Below are 21,883 nucleotides of genomic sequence, written 5' to 3'. Positions count from 1 at the left end.
AGAAAACGTCACAAAATGTCTATTTGTTAATCAAAATAAATGCTGTTACCGCTTGCGCTTTTACATCCAATGGTAAAATTAAATTGTCTCTTACCTGTTCCTGATCTCTTTTGCTTTGTATTCTTACCACAAATTTTTGTTTTATGCTGTCCTCTTTTTTCTCTCACTCCATCTTGTGCAGATGCTATTATCTCTGTGTAGCTTTTCTTTGTCTTTCAGCTGCTTAGTTCCAGCATTGCTTCTATATCCTGCAGTTATTTTTTCCATAATGCCCCCCCCCCCCCCCCCCACGGAACCTCATTCTCCTGCTCACTTTGGTTCACAAGTTCTTGCAGTGCATCATCCCACAACCCATTTGATTGGAGGGATGTAACTGTGTACACCTGTATGATTGTCTCCTTGGTCCGATAAATCTTTATTTAAAAAGCTTCCTACAAATCTTTTACTTCTATATTAGTAGCTTTTTCTGACCTGGCATTCACCTTTGTTTCCCTTCTGTTGGGTTTCCATCTTGCGCACCATCCTCCCAGCCACCTCTGCACTAGGAATGGGACATGCACACATTCTCACGTAAAGTAACTCCACAAGTGTCGATCACAAGTAGGGGATGTTCCCCAATGCCCTGCCCAGATTTCTCCTAGTAGTATAGATAGATAATATATTGTACTCTTGTCTATTCTGTACATCTGGTCAGTTTTTGATCCTGGGCGGAGTCTGAAGTTTGGTCAGAAATGATCAGTGCTCTACCCCAGTAAACCAATTTAAATAAAGCAAATACTGTTGCATATACCTGTTCGGATATGAGAACTACCGAACATTATTGCTATTTACAGACATTGGAAAAATATTTGACTGAAGCACCTACAATATTGTTGAGATGTTACCTTTTAATAAATTGCGACATTGGTTATTCATGTAATAATTTGGAATCATACTTTTTTTTGACCATATCGAATAATAAGACCTTTAATCAATTTGGATATTCTCACATAAGGAAATGAGCAACACTTTATTTAGTTTTAATTGATATTAAATGTCTTGTAAACAGTTCCTGTTGGAAATATTGATTTCATGAATATTGCTTTGGATGCAAGTGTTGCACAGTAGACTAATAGGGATGTCATTTATTACAATCTGAATAGGTTGGGTAGAATTAAGTAAGTTATACATTCAGTGTTGGTTGGAATGCGCTTCCTGCAGTAAATCTTGATGTTAATGACTCTAACGAATGAAACCAGATCTGTGATAAACATTTGAAGAATACTGAAAAAAATCAGCATGGGTCTAAGTCAGAAGCAGTGGTGGGAAAGGCAGCTAATTAAATGATGGAGAAAGAAAAGACTTGCACATAAATTTAAAACCGTTAGAACCAAATTGTATAGGAGCTGAAGTAGAGTTACTAAAGATCTGAAAAGGACTCTCATGTAATGAAAGAGAGAGAGAGGGAAATACACTTAATATGACATATAGCAAGAACCATTTTTATAATTAAGCTCCAGTTAAAAAAAAATCGCATTCATCTGTTGAATTGTTTGACAACAAATAAATGTTTATGGTTAAAATTAATGGCTGAAATTTTTAATGGACATTTCACTCAGCTTTCTACTGTGACTGGTAATTTTACTAAACATCCTGTTAATGTTTGTGTGTGCCCACATTTATCCAAAGGTGATGTAATAACATCTACAGCAGCCTTAATGCTTTATTGCATTTGATATAGTAGTGCATAATTTAGTCTGTTTTTCTTTTCAAAAGTAGCATATGCACTTTTTCTTAGGACTAAAGGTTGAGATTTACAGAAAGCATCCAAGCTGTTTTTCACATTTGGGAGGGAATAGAGCTAAGAAAAGAACAGGTAGCAATCTGTGCAAGTGGGAACACAGACTCTTAACATGTTCTTTAACATAGGGTTACCTTAATTTTAGAAAAGGTAATGTCTGTGGATGCAGCTGTTGATTTTGGGCAAGTTAGATGAATGGACGGTTCTGAAAATGTTTACCTTTTTTTCTGATTGTTTTCATTCAAGTAAAATGCCTTAAAAATTTGACAGGTTCCATTGTCAATGAAAAGAAGCAACTACATAAGACATCATCCTGCCAAGCATTAGTGTATGCATGTATGCTAAAAGTTGGAAATGTACACATTCAAAAGAATTGTCATGTGTAATAGATAGGAGAAATCGCTTTCTGTTAGTGGATACTCTGTGTTATCATGAAATGTAAATGTCCTTACATCTGTAGGACAAAATGCAAAGAGTATTGAATTATATTAAGAAATGTAAGGCGCAAATAGCATTGTTGCAGGAGACACATTTGGGCAGAAATGGTATTATCTGGAGGTCAGCTGGAGCCACCTGTCAGATCTGAGATGGCAAAACTAGTGCTCCAGTCTCAAGCTCCTTTGTTTCCTCCCATAATGCACCTGCACATCTAGTTACTTCAAATCATGTTTGCTGTCTACAGAAAAAAGGAAATTGCTCGTAAATGGAGACAGCTGGAGAAGAGCTGTAATGGTCTGCCAGGTGCTAGACAAATGGCCATTTGAAGGGGGAGGGGAATGGAGGGAGTTGAGAAGGGGATATCATATTAGTCAGACGTGGATGAAAGAATCTAGTGTTACTGTTAATTGTACAGCTTTTGTATCGTATTCATTCCATCTATTTGATTTGGCTGATGGGTCATAATCCCACGTTAACAAATACTTGGGTGGTATCATGACAGGAGGCCCTTGAAAATAGTGACTCTAAAAGGAGTCCTAAACCTGAAAATAATATACAGTTTATAACGTCTGATGAAGATAGGCACTATATAGACTAAGCTGCCACAGCATAAATTTTATAATTTGAATAATTTCTAAAGAAAACTGTGAATGTGGTCACTGAACTAGTAGAATGAGCATTCGGTCTGCATGGCAAGGGTCAAATGTGCGTAGAATAGACAAAATAAGTAGAATTGGGTAGCCAGCATGAAAGGGAGAATTTTGAAACTTTAGAGCCAAGAACAATTTGTGGTGTAGGAAACAAATAGTTAAGAATCTTTCCTAAATTATTTAGTTTTGTGAAGATAAAATCTTTGTCTTTAAACATCTACGGTATGAAGGATGTATTTTCCCTTTGGAATGAAAAAAAAAAAAAAAACACTTTCCTAACATCGGCTGTTGAGTGTGATTACACAGCTAGGCAGTCAAGTATTTTGAAAACTTTAGTAGTAGAGGTAGTATGTAAGGACTTCACCGTCCGTTTTTGTTCATTCTCATAGGATGGAAGATGACCTCCCCCGAGTTGCAGTTTTGATTTTTTGAAGATCTTCCTTATGCTTGTGAAGGTTCATGGAAAGTTACCCTGAGCTACAGTAAAAAAGCTTTTGCTAGACCCATACCTGTACATTTAAGAGAACTGAGGAGTGGGTATTTTGATCATGTCTGGACTTTTCAGTTTTGCAAGATATACGCTCTTGTAAATATCCTCCCTTTCTTGTTACAAAGCATCAGAATGCTTGTTGAGGGGAAGAAGAACTGAGCAGCAGTGGTTGGTTTTCCTTTCTAAAATGGTAATTGTCGCTTGTCTAGTCAGGATAAAATAGGCGAGTCTTTGTGGGTTCTGTTCAAGCAGTATTATTCTGTACAAACACATCAGGATTGAGGCTTAAAAACTTTACTTAGTTAAATGTATAAACAAACTGGCTGTTGCACTCATACATGCTCACTCTCTGGCTGCACTCACAAAATGGCACTGAAGCTAACACATGGTGGCTATTTATATGCATGTGCCAACCTTGAAATGCTTCTTAAAGATACAACATAAACCCACTATTCTACAGTAGGGAGAAGGATTGTGCAGTCCCGCCATGCCAGCACCTCTTGTGTGTGCTGGAGACTGTAGGAAGTATAGTCGATCTATTTAACTTGAACAAGAAAGTAGACTTGTGGGGTATAGAGGAGGGCCATTGTGAAAGTCTGAGCTTATTGCCCTTGCAGCTATAAGAAAGGGGGATAAGTGGATATGATCTTGGTTAAAAAGAAAAAAAAAAGTAATATTTGTAGTGTGGCCACTGACTAAGAAGCTTTTTGGCCAATTCTTGCCTCTTAAAGAAGACATGAAGGCCAGACAGTAAGACAGCCTTGTTTTCAAGACATGTGTGTGCTTTAGTGAGAAAGGGAGATAAAAAAAAGTACTGGAACCATACCTCTCAACATCTTAGAGCAAGACATCTGGACAACGCCATAAATTAAAGTGGGACAAAGGCCCAAAAATAGGGACAATTTTTAAATATTGCTCTTAAAACTTAGAAAGCTGATAGAGTAACAGGTTTTACATTAGCATGAATTTTTCTAAAGGGTGTGAAGTCTGAAACTCAAATATTTGTCACTATTTTCTAACTTCAGTCTTTAATAATTTGCCACTGATTTATCAGAAAACCACAGTTTTATGAAAAACGGACCAAAAATATGAGGCAAAAATCTGGGCATTCTGCGAAAATCTGTACAGTTGAAAGCTATGATTGGAACTCATTGCTACAATTCTGTAGCCATGATTTGCACCCTGATGTGGCACTGTTTTTCCTCCAAGTGTTTCTACATATTAGAGGATAGTATCTGGATGATCTTTTTCTTAGACAACTAGACATAGTTAAGTCCCCATAAAGTTTTGATGTCGCTTTTTTACCTACCTTAAAAATGAATTGCCATAATCCTGTCCACTTCTTTCTTTGTTGCAAAAGTGAAAGTTATAGTTGGCTGATTTTTTTTTAAAGATTTTGCAGTACCTTTTTGAATGAGTCCCAGCATTATTAGAGGTAATGTGTGTGCGTGTATGTGCATGCTCACGCACATGCCTAGAGTTTCCAGGCCAGCAGCTATCAATGTCCAGCTCCAAAATCTCACTTCTGTGTTTATCCTGTATAATTTAGTGTATAAGGCAGTACATGTATGGAGTCGAACTCTACCTCACATTGCATCAGTCTGGTTATATCAAGTATGTTGTCTGTTTTCTTCTGATTCAACACGAGTTGTGTGATCTGACCTTGCACCAACTCTGAACCTTCTTTCTGTTCCAGAGCTGTGACTGTTCCTTTACCCATAATTCCCTGTACTTCATCCTAATACCTCAGATCTGATTTGCCGCTTAAGACTTCGGACGTGTCCCTGAGGGCTAATTTTATGGATTCTATCCTTTGCTATTTTTTTCTTCAACCTTTTCCTCCTTCCATCCTGAGTTTTATGCCCTCTTTTTTTCTACTTAGTGTATTTTTTGTCATAATTAAATAGTTATTTAGGTAGTTTGTAGTTAGAATAGGATCTTCTTCTTCTTTCGGCTTTTTCCCGGTCAGGGGTCGCCACAGCGGATCACCTTGTCCGCACATTGAATGGCAGTGGAGTTTTACGGTGTCGAGTTGCCAGCCCGGCGCCCAACCTTCCACAGAAGGCACACTCACACGCACACCTAGGGCCAATTTAGAGTGTCCAATCCACCTGCAGCATGTCTTTGGGATGTGGGAGGAAACCGGAGTACCCGGAGGAAACCCACGCGACCACAGGGAGGACATGCAGACTCCGCACAGAAGGCACCCCAGCCGGGGATCGAACCGGAGAACCTCTTGCTGTGAGGCGGCAATGCTAACCACTGCACCACCGTGGCCGCCCGTAGTTAGAATAGGATAGTACCCTTTAATGATTTAGCATAGAGTGACTGACTTTTCATCGTTAGTTGTTGATAACCTTTTTTGAGGCGCTGTTAGTTCTTCTTTAAACTGCTTGTTGTTATAAGATCATTTAGTGTAGCCTTACAGTTGTCAGGAGTTTGAGTTCAGTGTAGAGTATTATAATTATGGCAGGGTCGCAAGGATTCAAAAAAATGCACTCAGTGCAGGCACTAGCTGCCTCCTCAAGACCCCCAATTAATCTGTGTCTATTGTTTGGGGGCTTCTCATTTAGATTATGATTGTCAGTCCTACTCTTCATTCAGTGGTGTAGGGGTTCTTCAGAGAAGGAGAGAAACTAATTGTCAAAGACCTTCTTCCCCCACAGACAGGGGCCTCAGTTTTACAGGATCCTCTTCTGTTGACAGTGTCTCCCCACTTTCAAAGTCAGATAGGTCTACGACCAAAGCTAAGGAGAAAGACAAGGAAAACGATAAAGCCAAAGACAGATCAAATAAGAGTGCCAAAGCTTTACTTACAGTATCCTGGAAATGTTCTCCAGATCTGATGGTTCTGGTTAAACCATATCTGAAAGCAGATCAGAGGTCAGTGCAGACAACCTCTCATATCCGATCATCTTCTCTTTCTCGCCAGGAACAGTAAGCCTGAGACTCCATTCTCCCATTCTGTAAGAAAGGAGATACTCTAGACCACCCTGAGTGGCATCATCCTCTATGTTTTTCCAAAGCCTTACTGAACAGGATCTTGACCGGATGATGATGAAGTTTCTCAAGAGACAAATCCAGTTAAGGGTTCTCTTGGTACTGTCTGCTGGGAACATGCCAAGTACTGGTCCAACATACCCTCTTATTTCCCCGGCACCAGTCCACCCTACCTTGGAACTATTTTCCCTGGTTCTCTCCCACACCGATGCAACTTCTTTGGCAGTCTTAGTCACTTCAACTCTGATGGCATCTCCATCTCTCAACACCACTGTGTTCAGATCGAGGAGAAACTCGTACCAAAAGTGTCTGTGCTTGGGCTTGAGGGGATGGATTGACACTAATCTTTTCAGAGCTGTCTGTACCTCTCAGGGCCTCAGCATTCTGCAGCTTGGATCCTATGTCTGCTTGGGAGTTAAGGTGCATCAGCACAGAGAGATGTCCTTTGTCTGCGGATAAGGGAAGATCATCAGAGCCAAATGCAACAACTTCTTTGTAGGCATTTCATAGAGTTCTAGCTATGCCTAAAGAGAAGGACCCTCCTTCCGAGTCAGTCTCTCCCAAACCCCAGCTGGATTTTACTTCATCTTCCCATCTTCTTGTCAGACAGGGTAACCTTAAGCTTCTAAGATACCATGCTATGTCAGCTCACAGTCTGCTCATGAATCTTCTGATCTTCCAAAAGAAACAGTTCATAAGAAACAGACTTGCAAATAGAAGCACATAGACTGCTGTCCAAAGTCCTTCACAGAAAATACTGATTTGGATGAAGATAAAGGGTTTGCCCCACTCTCCCTCCACAGGTGTCACCTTTAGTGAAATCCTTGAATTGATGAACAGAAAGGGGAATGATACACACACTATCCCTCACCTGATGAATCACTGTTCTTGGAAGCTTTTGGTTCTGGCTCAGCATTGTCCTGGCTGGTACCACCTGTTGACCCCACCTCATCGATCTCCTGGTTCAGTGGACATGGAAGGACCCTGATAGAGTGGAGCACATCCTAAGAAAGCAGATATTTTGGCAACTCCAAAGAATAGAAAATATTGGAGCAAAGGTCCACCAGTAGATGCTATATTGGTAGCAACAGCCACAAAGAAAGAATTGTCTGAATAAAATTCCTATTTGTGAAACGGACAAAATTCTGGATGGTCACAATTCAGTCCATAATACCACTGTTGACAGAGTGATTGGATGTGCTAACTGGATCTTCAGGACGTTTACTATCATGTGAAGATAGGGAAGTGCTCCAGCAGATTCCTCCATTTCCGACTAGGAAAACCGATCACTTTCAGTTCAAAGCCCTGCCTTTTGGTCTCACCAAAGCCCCCATGGTGTTCTCCAAGGTAATGACATTGATGACAGCTCACGTGTGCCTGTTAGGGATTCATGTTTTCTCCTACCTTGATAATTGGCTTCTGACTGCCACCTCCGAGTATCTGCTGCTACACCACCTGGATGTTGTGCTTCAGTTGTTACTGAAACTAGGAATGACAATAAATTTTCCCAAGTGTCATTTGACATCTGTCCAACAAATGGAATTCATAGGATGCCACCTCAGTACCAACCTACAGATCACCAGTCTTTCCCCAGTCTGGAGTTTTGTTCCCTACATCTAGTGGCCATAAGAGTTTTTCTTCATTCACTCACCTACAGCCAGATTAATCTTACACCTCTTGGGTCTAATAGCATCCATGCTTTTGATGGTCCCACTTGCCAGGTACGATATGAGGGTACTGCAGTGGACTCTAGCATTCATTCATTCCATGCAAAAATTCGCCTCACTCAGATCTGCAGATAAACGGTGGGTTATGTCATCTTCAGTAACCAAGGGCCAACTGTTCCATACAGATTCCTCGGTGGGAGCAGTAGCCATGGACACCTCCCTTCTAGGGTAGGGGGGCATTTCGAAGGGAGGATGGTACAAGGACACCCATAGAGGCTAATCTTCACATCAGTATCTTACAGACTGAGAGTGGTTTTCTTAATGTTTGCAGGCATTTCAGACTCACCTCCCCAAGGTTGTGATTTACATACAGACAGACGATATGACAGTGGTATGGTACATCAACAAACAAGGGGGTGCCTGTTCTTACCCACTATTTTGAGAGGCTATGAGAGTTTGGCAATCGGCAATGTTTTCACACCGCTTTCTAATAATAACACACATCCCAGAGTCATCTACTGTTTTAGTGGACAGATTGATTAGGGTTCTTCTGAGTCTTCACAAGTGGCCCCTCAATCCAGCAGTAGCAACTTGATTTTCTGTAGCTGGAGGTAGCCTTGTTTTGAACTCTGTGCCTCTTGCCTCAACCACAAATGCAGCAGTTACTTCACCCTGATCCCTCCACAAGGTCAATCATTCAGAGATGCTTTGGTCCACACTTGGCCCCTGACCTCCTGTATGCTTTTCCTCCCTTGCCTTTAATAAATAATTTTATACAAAATGCCAGGCAAGGCCACCGTTATCCTCATTGCTCCCTTCTAGCCCTTACAGACATGGATCCCCTTCCTGTGGCCTCTACTAGTACATCCCCTTTGGATGCTAGAGCAATATCCAAATCTTTTAACTTACCCACTCATATTGTCTCCTCTGGACCAGAAGTCCATGAAATTAGTCTCATGGTTTCTCCAGTTTTGACCAGAGCCAGAGATGCCAGGCTCCCCACTATGGTTGTCAGAATCATATTGGCTTCTCAGAAGCCAGCAACAGAAAAGGTATACCACAGTAAGTGGAAACAGTTCTCTGAGCAGTCTCCTAAGGACTTGCACCCCTTTTCAGCACCCATTCCATCTGTGTTAGAATTTTTATCTCAACTTTTTGACAAAGGCTTTCATTGTCCTACTGTCAAAAGTTCAAATGTCAGCCCTCTCAAGTTTCCACATTGGCCATTATAATTCCTCTATTGCTTCTATAAAGATTTCTAAAGTCTTTTTGAGAAGGATCTTTCTATTACGACCTCCTGTTAAGAGACCCAGTTCCTCCATGGGACATCTCCTTTTTGCTTCAAGCTCTAACCAATCCCCCCTTTGAGCCCACGGCCACAGTAGATCTAAAATTCTTGACCTAGAAAACAATTTTTCTGATGGCAGTTGCATCAGCCAGATGGATTTCAGAATTACAGGCAGTTTCATGCAAACTCATTTTTTTTTTTTTTTTTCAAAAAAAGTAGAGTTTCTGTGAGAACTAATGTGCCTTTCCTCTTGAAGGTGACATCGGAAGCAAACTTAAGTCGGTCAATAAGTTTATGTTTCCCAGATAAACAAGGGTGAATATGTTTTACATATGTTGAATATTCGCCAGCTCATGTTCTTTCTTTATAGAACTAAGCAATTCAGGAAATCTGATGAATTGTTTGTTGCCTTTTCAAAGACAAAATGGGGTAAAGGTGTTGCCAGTGTTATTCTCTAGATGGTTGTCAATCTGCATTTTCTTTGTCTATAATAAAAAGAATTTGGTTTTACAATCTGCACCCAAGACTCATTCCACTAGGCAATATTTACCTCTGCAACCTTTTTTAGAAGACTTCCTATTGGCAAACTTTGTGTTGTAGTACGTTGGTCTGCGGACCATGCTTTTGTGTCTTCTTATAAAATGGATGTTCAAAGCAGATCACAATCTTCTTATGACAGACCATCCTCAGGAACATCATTCCATCATACCACTCAAGAGTGGCAGCTTGGGAATCTGTCCCATGTGTTGAATCAGATAAAAACAGACAGTGGGTGCATAACGACAGATCCATGTTGTTTGATATTCATCTGGTTCAACCTCTCTCCCTCCTTTCTGCTTCCTAAATTGTCACCTGTGACTTTGGGATGACCAGGAGGCTTTATACTTAACTCCCTATCTGTGAACAGTCCTGTACTGGCTGTTGCCTTTCCTACTTGAGTTTTAGTTGCATTTTTTTACCTTTCTTGTGTGCACAGTATTCGATATTTTTATGTTGAGTAGCAGCAAGCTCAGTCGGAGGTATTAGGATAGAGTCCATGGAATTATGGGTAGGGGAGGAGTCGGAGTTCTGGAACCAGAATTGCCAACCCATGTGTTGAACTGGACGAAATTCAGACAACGTAGATCTATTGTTATGGTAAGTACATAACTTACATTTCTGTTTCAGTAAAAACTTTCATAGTAAAAATGTAATTTCCTAAAGAAGTGTAGTGCTTTTTGCAAGAAAGGTGTGAAATATGAGTAGCTTTTTTATTAGACGTGTAGTAGCGTTATGCAAATAAGTAGATTAATGAGCAATGTTGCAATAAAATGGTGGCCAGTGCAGTTTGCACAGAGAAATCAACATAACATTAGTGTTTGGCATATAGTGCATTTGTCCGAATATTGTTGTATTGTGTGTATTCGCTTTTGTGTACAAGAACCAGTTTCACAGTGCACCTTTTATTTTGGTGATTTTTAGTGGGAGATTTTGGGTTGTATGTGTGACTAAGCATTGCAAGTAGCTGCTGCATAGAAACTGTTTTGAGTGTCATACAACTTGAACTCCTTTGTGGATTGAATTTCTCATCCATCTCCTGAATGCTGAGAAAATTAATCTAGTGTTTAGAGCAGAGAACAAGCAAATGAGCTGCCATCTCTGCAGAACACTGAAAAGGTTGAAACTTAAAACAAAAATGTTCTGTTGCAAAGATCAGGTCCCATGTGCATTAGTCACAAAATTGCATTGCACGTCAGTACAATACTAAATATTTTAAATGTCTTACAAAAACAACATTAAATGCAACAACACTGAATCAGTTTCTAAGTATAAAAAAAAAATCTGCGTAGGTTTTAGATGCTCTATTGATCATAGCAACTGTTTTAGCAATGCTGTTTCATTTAATTCTAACTGCCGCTGTTTTTTTTTTTTTTTTTTTTTTTTTTTAGTATTATAAATTTGGTGGCAGCTTTGCGTTCATAACCTTGGGGACACTAGGGACATACACTGCTTTTACTGTTGCAGTTACACAGTGGCGGTAAAGTATTACTGAAACAAATTCCAAATATAATATATTTTTGTCTTTTTTAAAATCTTAAACACATTTACCATCTTGTCTTCTTTTACAGCACTAAATTTCGTATAGAAATGAACAGAGCTGACAATGAAGCCGGAAATGCTGCAATAGACTCATTGTTAAATTATGAAACTGTAAAGGTATGTAGGGGTGTGTGTGTGTGTTTATATATATATATATATATGTATGTATGTGTGGGTGTGTGTGTGTATATATATATATATATATATATATATATATATATATATATATATATATATATATATATATATTTTTGTTTGTTTTTTTTTTACATTTAACTTCAGTACTTCAGAGCACAGCAGTATCTTAAGTTAGTCATGGTTATGTGCTGCTCTTACTAATGAATGATATGTTGTCCTATCTCGTCTTCATTCTTACCATGATGGGTTCAAGATGATTCTCTGCTCCGACTCTGCCAAATACATAGCTAAAAGACTCAAACTTGGCTAGTGGCAGGTAGGTATCCAATAATGCAGTGCTATAATTACCCAGATCTCGTTTGCCTCTTTACGAGGTTGGATGCGCTCATCTTGGCCGTGGCTAAGCTGTGACAAATTTCTTGGTATTTCCTGTAATACTGTTCTATTTTATAATAGCTTAGTATTTAGTCATATCTAAATTGTTGTGCCTTTTCTTGCATTATAGTTAAATAGTTATAGCTTTATTCCCTTTGGCTTGGCTTTTTGCCGTCACTTCATAGGCCTAACTGTATCCCTTGTAGTTGTTGTGTCTGTCTTAGTTTTTTAGTAGCTTTTTTAAGTTAGATAGCTCTTTGCCTGTTTAAGTTAGAATGCTTGTTGTTTGTTGTTAGAGGCCCTTGTTTTCTCCCCTTGTTGTCTGTCTCAGTGTTTCCCAAAGTTTACTACTCAGTTTAGCTTTAGAAGTTCAATAGTTAAAACTTTCTTGTTGTTTTATTGTGGTCTTATCTTTATCATGTCTAAAGACCCAAAAGAGAGGGGGAACATAAGCCTTCGGGCTTTAAAAAATGCCATAAATGTTCACAAAAAATGTCCATCACAGATGGAAATGTCATATGTGTGTATTGCCTTGGAGCAATTCATCTACAAGAGGATTGTAAGTTTTGTCATTCTTTCAGTGCAAGGGTTTTTCAAGAAAGGAGAAACAAATTGATCCTTAAAGGGCTCTTAAAGCTAACTTTTGAGGAAGCTGTCCGCAGTTCTTCCTCCTCTTCTCCTTCTTCCAAAAAGGAAAAATCCCAGAAGAGACAATCCCCTGCAACTTTGGCTCAGTTGGAGCCACCAGTCAAGTTATCAAAAATTTTTAAGGCCACTACCTCCTTGGCTGCACAGTCCTTAGAGTCGTTGGAGGTCATACTAATTGACAAGCCTGGTTCTTTGGTTCCAAAGTCCTCAGAACCGCAAGATACCTCTTCTCGGAGCCGGTCTGTGGATATTTCACTGGTTTCTCCAACAATGAAATCTCCCATTCTGCACAGGTCTCGCTCTCCATCCCCATCTTCCAGGTCCACCAGGAGCTTATCTGACGATGACATGGAATGGGTAGTGTGCAGACTCTTGAAGTCGCCAGCGCTAACTAAATTATTCTCGGCTCTGACCCATTTGGTCTTAGAGCCTACTGTACCAATTGTACCCACTGTTCCTCCTCTGAGCCAAACTGGACTTTCAGAGCCAGAGTGCTTGGTACTGCTTACTGTGGCTCTGTTGATTCCGAGACCCCCTTTGGTGTTCACAGAGCCGACTTCTGCTCCGACACTCTCGGTGCCGCCTGGAGATTCTGGGAGCCGGGGTTCCCCGGTCGGCCCTGATCATCTTTGGTGCCAAACCTACCGCTCAGACTGTCGGCTTGGTTTAGCTCAGGTTTAATCTCACTGGTTCCGGTGCCTTCCTCTGTCACCTCGGAGCTGAGGGAGTCTTTGGTGTCGGCGGGATCCACCTTTGAACTGATGAGTGTGTTGTCTACCCGTACAGTGCCACAGAAGATACTAGCATGTGTTCTCCTAAGGCACTGGCTACTGTCTCAGCACCACCCATTCCACAGGACAGCAGAGATCCAGAGCTTCAGGATCCCCCATTGGGCGAACCCCTCTCCTCCGAGGCCTCCCAAGAATATCCTTCTGAGGAGCCACCTAAGAAGAAAACTTGCACAAGGAAGCACGTAGACTCTCCAGAGGAGTCCGTCACTTCAGACACTGACCTCGATGAGTCAGAAGGGTCCCCACGGCCGTCGTCTGGTGATATCTCATTTTCAGATATTCTAGGGATCCTGAAGCAGAGAGGCGGCTGGCAGGCCACCACCCCTTCCGATGAGGAGTCAGTGTACCTAAAGGCTTTTGGATCTCAACCTTCAGCCTCCTGGGTATCTCCGCCTTTCAATGAGCCAATGGATCTGGTTAGTAGAAAGGTGTGGGAGTCACCTGACACAATAGAACCAGTCCCTTGGAGGCCAAACAAATTCTTGTCAGCTCTTTCGGGAAAGGATTTCCTCACTAAGGGGGTACCTGTAGATGCTATACTGGTGGCAGCAGCCACCAAGAAGGAACTTTCAGAGACATTCTCATCTGTTCATCCTCCGAATAAAGACTCTCGAACGATGAACAGATACGGGAAGTGTGTCTCTTCGTCAGTGACATTTTCACTCCACTGAACTACCTATCTGACTTTACAAGGGTACAAAGAGATCTCCTGAAAGAGCTAGGAGATGCTCTGCAAGGTGCATTAGCTGCGGGGGTGAATGAGAAGGTCGCCTTCCAGCTGTCCACCTTAAATTCCATTGTCAACTCCTCCATGAGGCTGATATCCTATGCAGCTGATGGAGCGAGCAGTGCAGCGGGTTCTGGAGTTTCCCTTAGGAGACACACCTGGATGCACTTGTGCAATTTTGCGGAGCCCTTTAAGTCTACTTTTACTAATGCCCCTTTTGATGGTTCCTCACTCTTTGGACCCAAAGTAAAAGACAGACTCACCCGATGCGAGCAGGAAGGAAAAACTCTCTCTGCCGTTGGAGTACGTTTTTCTCTACCTTCAAGACCTTTTCCTAAAGGTCAGAAGAGTGGGAAAATGTAGTTCAAAAGATCCCAGAGAGTTTTCCAGGATGCACTGGGTGATTCTTTCCCCAGGGGCAGAGGGGGAGGTGGTAATGGTAGACGCCACCCCAGATGCATAGGGGGCCCGCAGAACCAGGGTGACGTGATTCCTTTCGCAGATGCCCTTATCAGCACTCCTGAAAGGAGGCCCGATTGCTCTACTCTGGAAGCAGTTGGGCGACTTTTATTCATGTACCCAGAAGCCTGGCAAACTATCACAAGAAAGAGACAAATGGGTACTAAAAATAATATCCAGAGGCTACTCCATTCCAGTTTCCAATCCTGTTCCACAGACCAGAACAATCCCAGATGTTCCACCCAATCTAAGGGAGCAAACAACTATAGAGATTCAAAAGTTGCTGCACAAGAGTCATCCAAGAAGTCCCCACAGACCAAATAGGATTCAGAACTTACTCAAGATTCTTTTTGGTGCCAAAAAGAACAGGGGACTGGAGACCCATATTAGACCAAAGCAAATTAAATGAATCTGTCAAGAAGTCAAAGTTCTGAATGGCGACACTGCAGTCTATACTTCTCTTTTTAGGGAAAGACTATTGGATGTGCTTGATAGACCTTCAAGATGATTGCTACCACATAAAAATGGACAGGATATCGAGAAGGCACTTACGCTTCTGACTGGGAGCCAGTCATTACCAGTTCTGAGCTCTGCCCTTTGGTCTCACTACAGCCCCCAGAGTGTTCACCAAATGCATGGCAGTAGTCACGGCTCACCTGAGGCATCTAGGATTCCAAGTGTTTCCCTGTCTAGACGACTGGCTCCTATCTGCCACCACCAAGTATCTACTCCAACAAGCCAGGGATTTAACTTTAGATGTTTGCATTCAGTTGAGTGTTAGTCAACTTTCAAAAATCTGCCTTGTTGCCCTGTCAACATATTACATTTATAGGCGATGATCTAGACACCGCCTCTATGGTAGCACGTCTTCCAACAGAGTTGTAGCACTCAGACAGCAGATACTTTTATCTCCTTCCAAAGACCAAGGTGAAAGCATTGATAATTCTAACATTACTAGGAAATGTGGCTTCCACAATAACACTGGTTCCTCTTGCCAGAATGCACAATGAGGATCCTTCAATAGCTATTGTTCTCCCAATGGTCACTTCAAGAGCTTCCTATGTCTCACCCAATCGGAATAATGGAATCATGCAAGAACGACTTAAGATGGTGGGTGCACTCCAGTCATGTAACCATAGGGTAAACCCTTTGTTGCACAACAACCCATAGCTACGGTGACCACGGACGCTTCCCAGATGGGGGGAGGGCATTATCTGGGGAGAACAGTCCAAGATACATGGCAAGAACATGAGGCTTACTTGCATATAAAAGTCCCAGAGATGAGTGCAGTGCTTCTTGCGTTGCAAGCACTTCACGACTCTCTCTCTCTCTCTCTACGGACAATTGTGATACAGTCAGACAAATATGTATGTGGTTTGGTACATAAACAAGCTGGGGGGATCCAGATCTTACACCCTTTGTCGTGAAGCCCTAAGAGTTTGGCAGTGGGCAGTTTCTTCCCAGCACTTTCTCAGACCAACGCACATTCCGGGGAAGTCCAACCCAATAGCAGACAAGGTGAGCAGGGCAATTTTAATGCCTCACAAGTGGTCTCTCAATCCGAATGTAGCGGAAATGATTTTCCGAACATGGGGTCTGCCTTGCTGAGATCTTTTTGCTCCTCCCATGAATGCCAAGTGCAGTAACTACTTTACGCTAATCCCCCCTCCAGGGGAGACACTGAGAGATGCACTTGCTCATGATTGGCCCTTGGGACTTCTGTATGCCTTTCCTCAGTTTCTTCTCATACCCAGAGTCATTCAGAAAGCACAGTCCTTGGGAAGCAGGATAATTCTCATTGCTCCTTACTGGCCTCGGCACGTTTGGTTCCCCTTCCATTGGCCTCATCTTCAGGAGAAGCCTTGGACTCTGAACCCAGTTCCAGACCTGCTGACACATGTCAGGTGCACTTCATCCTTCTCTCCACACCCTAAAATTGACAGCTTGGTTGCTCCACTTCCCAACTTAGTCAGGCTTCAGAATTTCACTCCTACAGTTAAACATATCTTAATATCCTCTCATAAAGCTTCCACTAGAAAACTGTATTTTAGCAAATGGAAATGTTTTCCCTTTGGGCTCTAAACAGGAACATTGATCCCTTTTCTGCACATATCCATTTTATTTTGAAATTTTTGGCTGAACTCTTCCAACAAGGTTCAGCTGCAGCAACCATCAGGGTACAACTCACTGCAATGTCAAATTTCCACATTGGTGATTATATCTTGAACTTAATGTCAAACAGGTTGTGTAGCGCCTTCTTGAAAGGTGCCTCCTTATTAAGACCTCCCTTTAAGGAACCCCTTTCTCTTTGGGATTTAAATTTTGCTCGGTATCACCTGACCTTACCACCTTTTGAGCCGTCATCATCTTCAGACCTCAAGTTCCTTTCCTGGAAGACTTTGTTTCTGGTGGCTAAAACATCTGCCAGAAGAGTATCAGAGTTGCAAGCTCAACCACCATATCTGATATGTCATAAGGATAGGGTATCCTTGCGAACTAATCCATAATTTTTACCCAAAGTCTCTTCTCCAACTAACATAAATCAATCTATTGAGCTTCCAGTGTTCTTTCCTAATCATAGCAACAAGGCAGAATACAAATTACATCAACTAGACGTGCATAGACAACTCAGATTCTATTTGCATAGGATCAAAGATTTTAGAAAATCTGACCAGTTATTCATATCCCTCTCTGATGCAAAAAAGGGTAGCTCAGTTTCTAAAACTACTCTTTCCAACTGGCTCTCAAACTGTATTACGTTCATCTGTACATTAAATAATGGAGATTTACCATTCAAACTAAAGGCTCATTCCACTAGAGCAATGGCTACGTCTTCTGCCTTTCAAGCCAGAATTCCTGTGGATAATATTTGTGCAGCAGCTACTTGGACCTCTCCTCATACTTTTATCACACATTACAAAGTGGATTTGACTTTCAGGGACAGAGCCTCCTTTGGTTCCCCGGTGCTTAAAGGTGTACTCTCGTGAGCCACCCAGGGAAAAGGTGCTAGGGACGCTGTCCCATCATTGTAAGAATGAAGGCGAGATAGGACAACATAACATAAAGAAGATAAAAATCAAAGCCACAAATAAACTAAAAACAGCCAGGAAAGAAAGACGAGATCCACGAAATCCTGTTATTTAGCGCTTTCGTTTTTTAATAAAAACTTCTTCAGAATACACATATAAAGTGAACTAAACCCTTTTTATACAAATGCACACCTTCATAGTTAATGACATCATAATGAAATTACTTAAATTGAATTCAATTACTACATCCCCATTGAGATATCTAAAACATTAAATACATTGTTTTAAACCATATTACAATAAAAAAACCTTAGAAAATACACTGTATTTTGTTCAAACCATAAAAATCCTTAATTAATTATACTTTTATTCAAAAATAACCTTCAGATTTTAATCTGAGAGTGGAACTGATAGATGTATTCGTGTTTAAACCTGGAAATGATGTTGCATTAGTTTTTAACTGCCATCTTCGTTCCCTATTTTCCAAAAAATCATTAAGGGGACCACCTCTATCTCCAACTGTAACTTGTTCTAATACTGAAAATCTAAAATCATGTCCCTCATTATTAAAAATGTGCACTGCCAGAATATTTTTAAATCTTGTTTTTTAATATCATAGGAATGTTGATACATTCTGCTCCTAAGAGCATTAATAGTCTTCCCGATATAAAAACAAGGACATTGCGTACATGTCCCTATATAAACAACAGCCTTGCTGTTACAGGTAAATTTTTTCTTGTATATATATTTACTATAATTTGGGATTAACAACTCTGTGCCTTCTAGAATATGCTTACACTGCAGACAAAAAACACATTTAAACATTCCCTTGGGCCCAGAGTGAATCTCTTGTACTCTCTACCATGTTTTTTATAGTAATGTCCTTCTTGTAAACAATATTAGTTTTTTTTCCCACAATATCCAAAAATTCTTTATTAGTATTGAATACATTCCAGTTAATGTTGAACAATGTTGCTTATACTTTTAAACTGCTGGTTATATCTAAAAATACCAACACTATGAAATGACTTATTGTTCTGGCTATAAGAACTTTTCATGCCTTCAACTAAAATATTAGGACCCTTACCTAATAATGGAAAAATATACCTTGTTCCCTTTTAAATGCCACCTCCTTTAATGTATTTTCCACAAATTCTAAGGGATAGCCTCTACTAACCAACATACCTTTAAGAATTTCTATTTGGCCTAAAAACTCATAGAAGTCTGAAACCATTCTTGCTAGTCTAACCCCTTGACCTTTTATTAGTGACTTCTGATAGGGTGAAAACTAGAAAAATGTAAAAGTGTATTGGAATAATTATAATTATAATCAATATTAATAAAGAATTTGTGGATATTGTGGGAAAAAAACCTAATATTGTTTACAAGAAGGACATTACTATAAAAAAACATGGTAGAGAGGGTACAAGGGATTCACTCTGGGCCCAAGGGAATGTTTAAATGTGGTTTTTGTCTGCAGTGTAAGCATATTCTAGAAGGCACAGAGTTGTTAATCCCAAATTATGGTAAATATATATACAAGAAAAAATGTACCTGTAACAGCAAGGCTGTTGTTTATATAGGGACATGTCCTTGTTTTTATATCGGGAAGACCATTAATGCTCTTAGGAGCAGAATGTATCAACATTCCTATGATATTAAAAAACAAGATTTAACAAATATTCTGGCAGTGCACATTATTAATAATGAGTGACATGATTTTAGATTTTCAGTATTAGAACAAGTTACAGTTGGAGATAGAGGTGGTCCCTTAATGATTTTTTGGAAAATAGGGAACTAAGATGGCAGTTAAAAACTAATGCAACATCATTTCCAGGTTTAAACATGAATACATCTATCAGTTCCACTCTCAGATTAAAATCTGAAGGTTATTTTTGAATAAAAGTATAATAAATTAAGGATTTTTATGGTTTGAACAAAATACAGTGTATTTTCTAAGGTTTTTTATTGTAATATGGTTTAAAACAATGTATTTAATGTTTTAGATATCTCAATGGGGCTGTAGTAATTGAATTAAATTTAAGTAATTTCATTATGATGTCATTAACTATGAAGGTGTGTATTTGTATAAAAAGGGTTTAGTTCACTTTGTATGTGTATTCTGAAGAAGTTTTTATTAAAAAACGAAAGCGCTAAATAACAGGATTTTGTGGATCTCGTCTTTCTTTCCTAACATAAAGAAGATGTTCTTTGTGTTTCCCTGTTGCAGTCATTACATTTGGGTAATCTGCTGGCAGTTTGCTCTCAGTCAGCTTGATTAACAAAGTCTTGGGACATGCGTCAGTTGCTGTCCCTTCTTCCATGACGTCAGGTCTTCAGGGGTATAAAACATGCAGCCGACGCCATTACATCAGTCTTTCTTGCCGCGCGGTGCCCGAAGCAGAAGCAGTTTGCAAGTGCCGGTCGTACGCCTCCTGAAATTTTCGTTTTCGACTTTCAGATCCGAAGTCTTCTACTAAAAAGCTAAGTACCCCGTTGGGGAAACTTTTTCTTGCTCCTTACCAATGTCAGTAAAAGTTAATATTTGCATTACTTGTGGGAAGCAAATACCTCATAAGGATTTTCATTCATACTGTATTCCTTGCCTAGGCCCTGACCACGACATACCTTGCTGTCGGTTTTGTGCTTTATTTAATTAACGCACTATCAAACATCGGTACATTTTTGCTTCTAAATATTTTGGCTTGCGCTTTAATTATCCAGAAATGTCATTGGTTAGCAATCCGACTACCGGAATACCTAAAAAAACGCAAAGAAAAAAACAGAGCCAGACCATCGAGGTGCAAAACTGCCGACTACACTTCTCCTAAGCCAGTCGCCAGTTTGCCGGTACTCAGTGAGGCGCTTTTGCAGCCTCTGATACCCGCTACTTCTGATTCGCAGGCCTCTACTGAGACCCATTCGGAGTCTGGTATGCAGCGAGATGCCTCAGTTATGGAAACCCGCGAATGTCTCTACCTTGGATGGGTCCGGAGCCGCTGTGCAGGCACCGGCTTCTGAGAGTGTTTTCAAGCCTACAGATTTGTATATTAGACCAACGCCATCTTCAAAACTAAGGCCAAAATCTCAATCTATTCCTAAAAAAACGAGGCCTGGGCCACATGTGCAGGCCCCTATGCCTAAAAACCGAATGATCAAAATGGCTGAAGATTTAATTACTCTGATCAGGGGTAGCCAACCCCCCCCCCCCCCTTCTAAGAGGCCTAGGCAAGACATTGATTATGAATCTTCTGAACAGGGTTCTATTTCTTCTGACTTTTCTAATGAACAGGTATTGTCTATACCTACTTATGAGGACTCTGATGCAGAAGATTCCATTCCTTCTGCCTCTCCCCCTGAGGATTTTTCTTTTGGGGAAACTTTACATACCTTACGGGAACATTTCCACTGGTAAAGTCAGGATTTCTCTGAATCTAAAAAGAGATTTGGGGATTTTCGTTGTCTTCCTCAGCATAAGTTCTAGACATTGTTGATGATGTTTTTTCAAAGTCTAGTATGGCTCCTGATTCTCTGCCTCCAGCTCCTTGTAAGCCAGACAAATACTACATGGTTTCTGACTCCCACAAATTCCTTTTCAAAAATCCTGTTGCAGATCCTGAAACCATTTCTCAGGGTCCCAAGGGCATTAAGGCTTCTACTGCTAAAAATCCTACCCCTTCTGATAGAGATTCCAGGGTGCTGGATAGATGGGGTAAGAAGGTTTACACTTCTGCAACCTTGGCAATCCGAGCTTTAGCCTGTCAATTTCATATGCTAAAATATCAACAGCATATCGTAGGACTGCTTAAACAGAAAATGATGTTAATTTCTGACTGTGTGGAAAACAAAGATTTACAGGATTTGTTGCATTCAGCTGGGCAAGTTGGAAAACATACTTTGCAATGTGATTTTGATTCTTTGGAGGCCTTTCGCAGGGCTGCTGTAACTGGGTCTGTGCTAAGAAGGCATGATTGGCTCCAAGAGCAAAATCTGCCTGATCATGTTAAAGCAAAATTGTTGGATGCTCCTTTACAACAGGTCCATCTCTTTGGTAATAAGGCTGAAGAAGTTTTAAAAAAGATGGAAGATAAAGCTAAATCTATGCAAACTGTGAAAGATTTCTTAAAAGTGCAACCTCCAAGATTTAGTAGGCACTGGCCTACTAAGAACTGGTCCTTTCCAGTTACTTTGAGAGCCACTCAAGTCAAACCCAGACATTCCAAAGGCTCCAGGTTTCAGTCACAAGGGACTTTCAGAACAAAACAATGGGGTGCCTCCTCTTCCAAATCTGGAAACAACAAGACACCTATGGTAAGCAGTCTCA

General features: G+C 40.6%; 1 protein-coding gene across 2 annotated transcripts in view; it reads left to right on the top strand.

The window, feature by feature from the left end:
• The window catches only part of ABCB7 (ATP binding cassette subfamily B member 7), a 1,517,597-nt gene that overhangs the window by 662,801 nt on the left and 832,913 nt on the right, over positions 1-21,883 (top strand). The window contains exons 7-8 of one of the 2 annotated variants that reach the window (XM_044057687.1): positions 11,242-11,330; positions 11,422-11,509. The exons of the other annotated variant lie outside the window; for it this stretch is intronic. Of the exons in view, the coding sequence (XP_043913622.1) occupies positions 11,242-11,330; positions 11,422-11,509 (177 nt within the window). The remainder of the gene's footprint in view (positions 1-11,241; positions 11,331-11,421; positions 11,510-21,883) is intronic. 2 annotated transcript variants of the gene reach the window in all.

Source organism: Protopterus annectens, chromosome 15.part0 (genome assembly GCF_019279795.1).
Source record: "Protopterus annectens isolate FY-2018-M chromosome 15.part0, PAN1.0, whole genome shotgun sequence".
NCBI lineage: Eukaryota > Metazoa > Chordata > Ceratodontiformes > Protopteridae > Protopterus > Protopterus annectens.
Note: the sequence above shows the minus strand (reverse complement) of the source record. Positions and strands in the feature narration are given on the sequence as shown.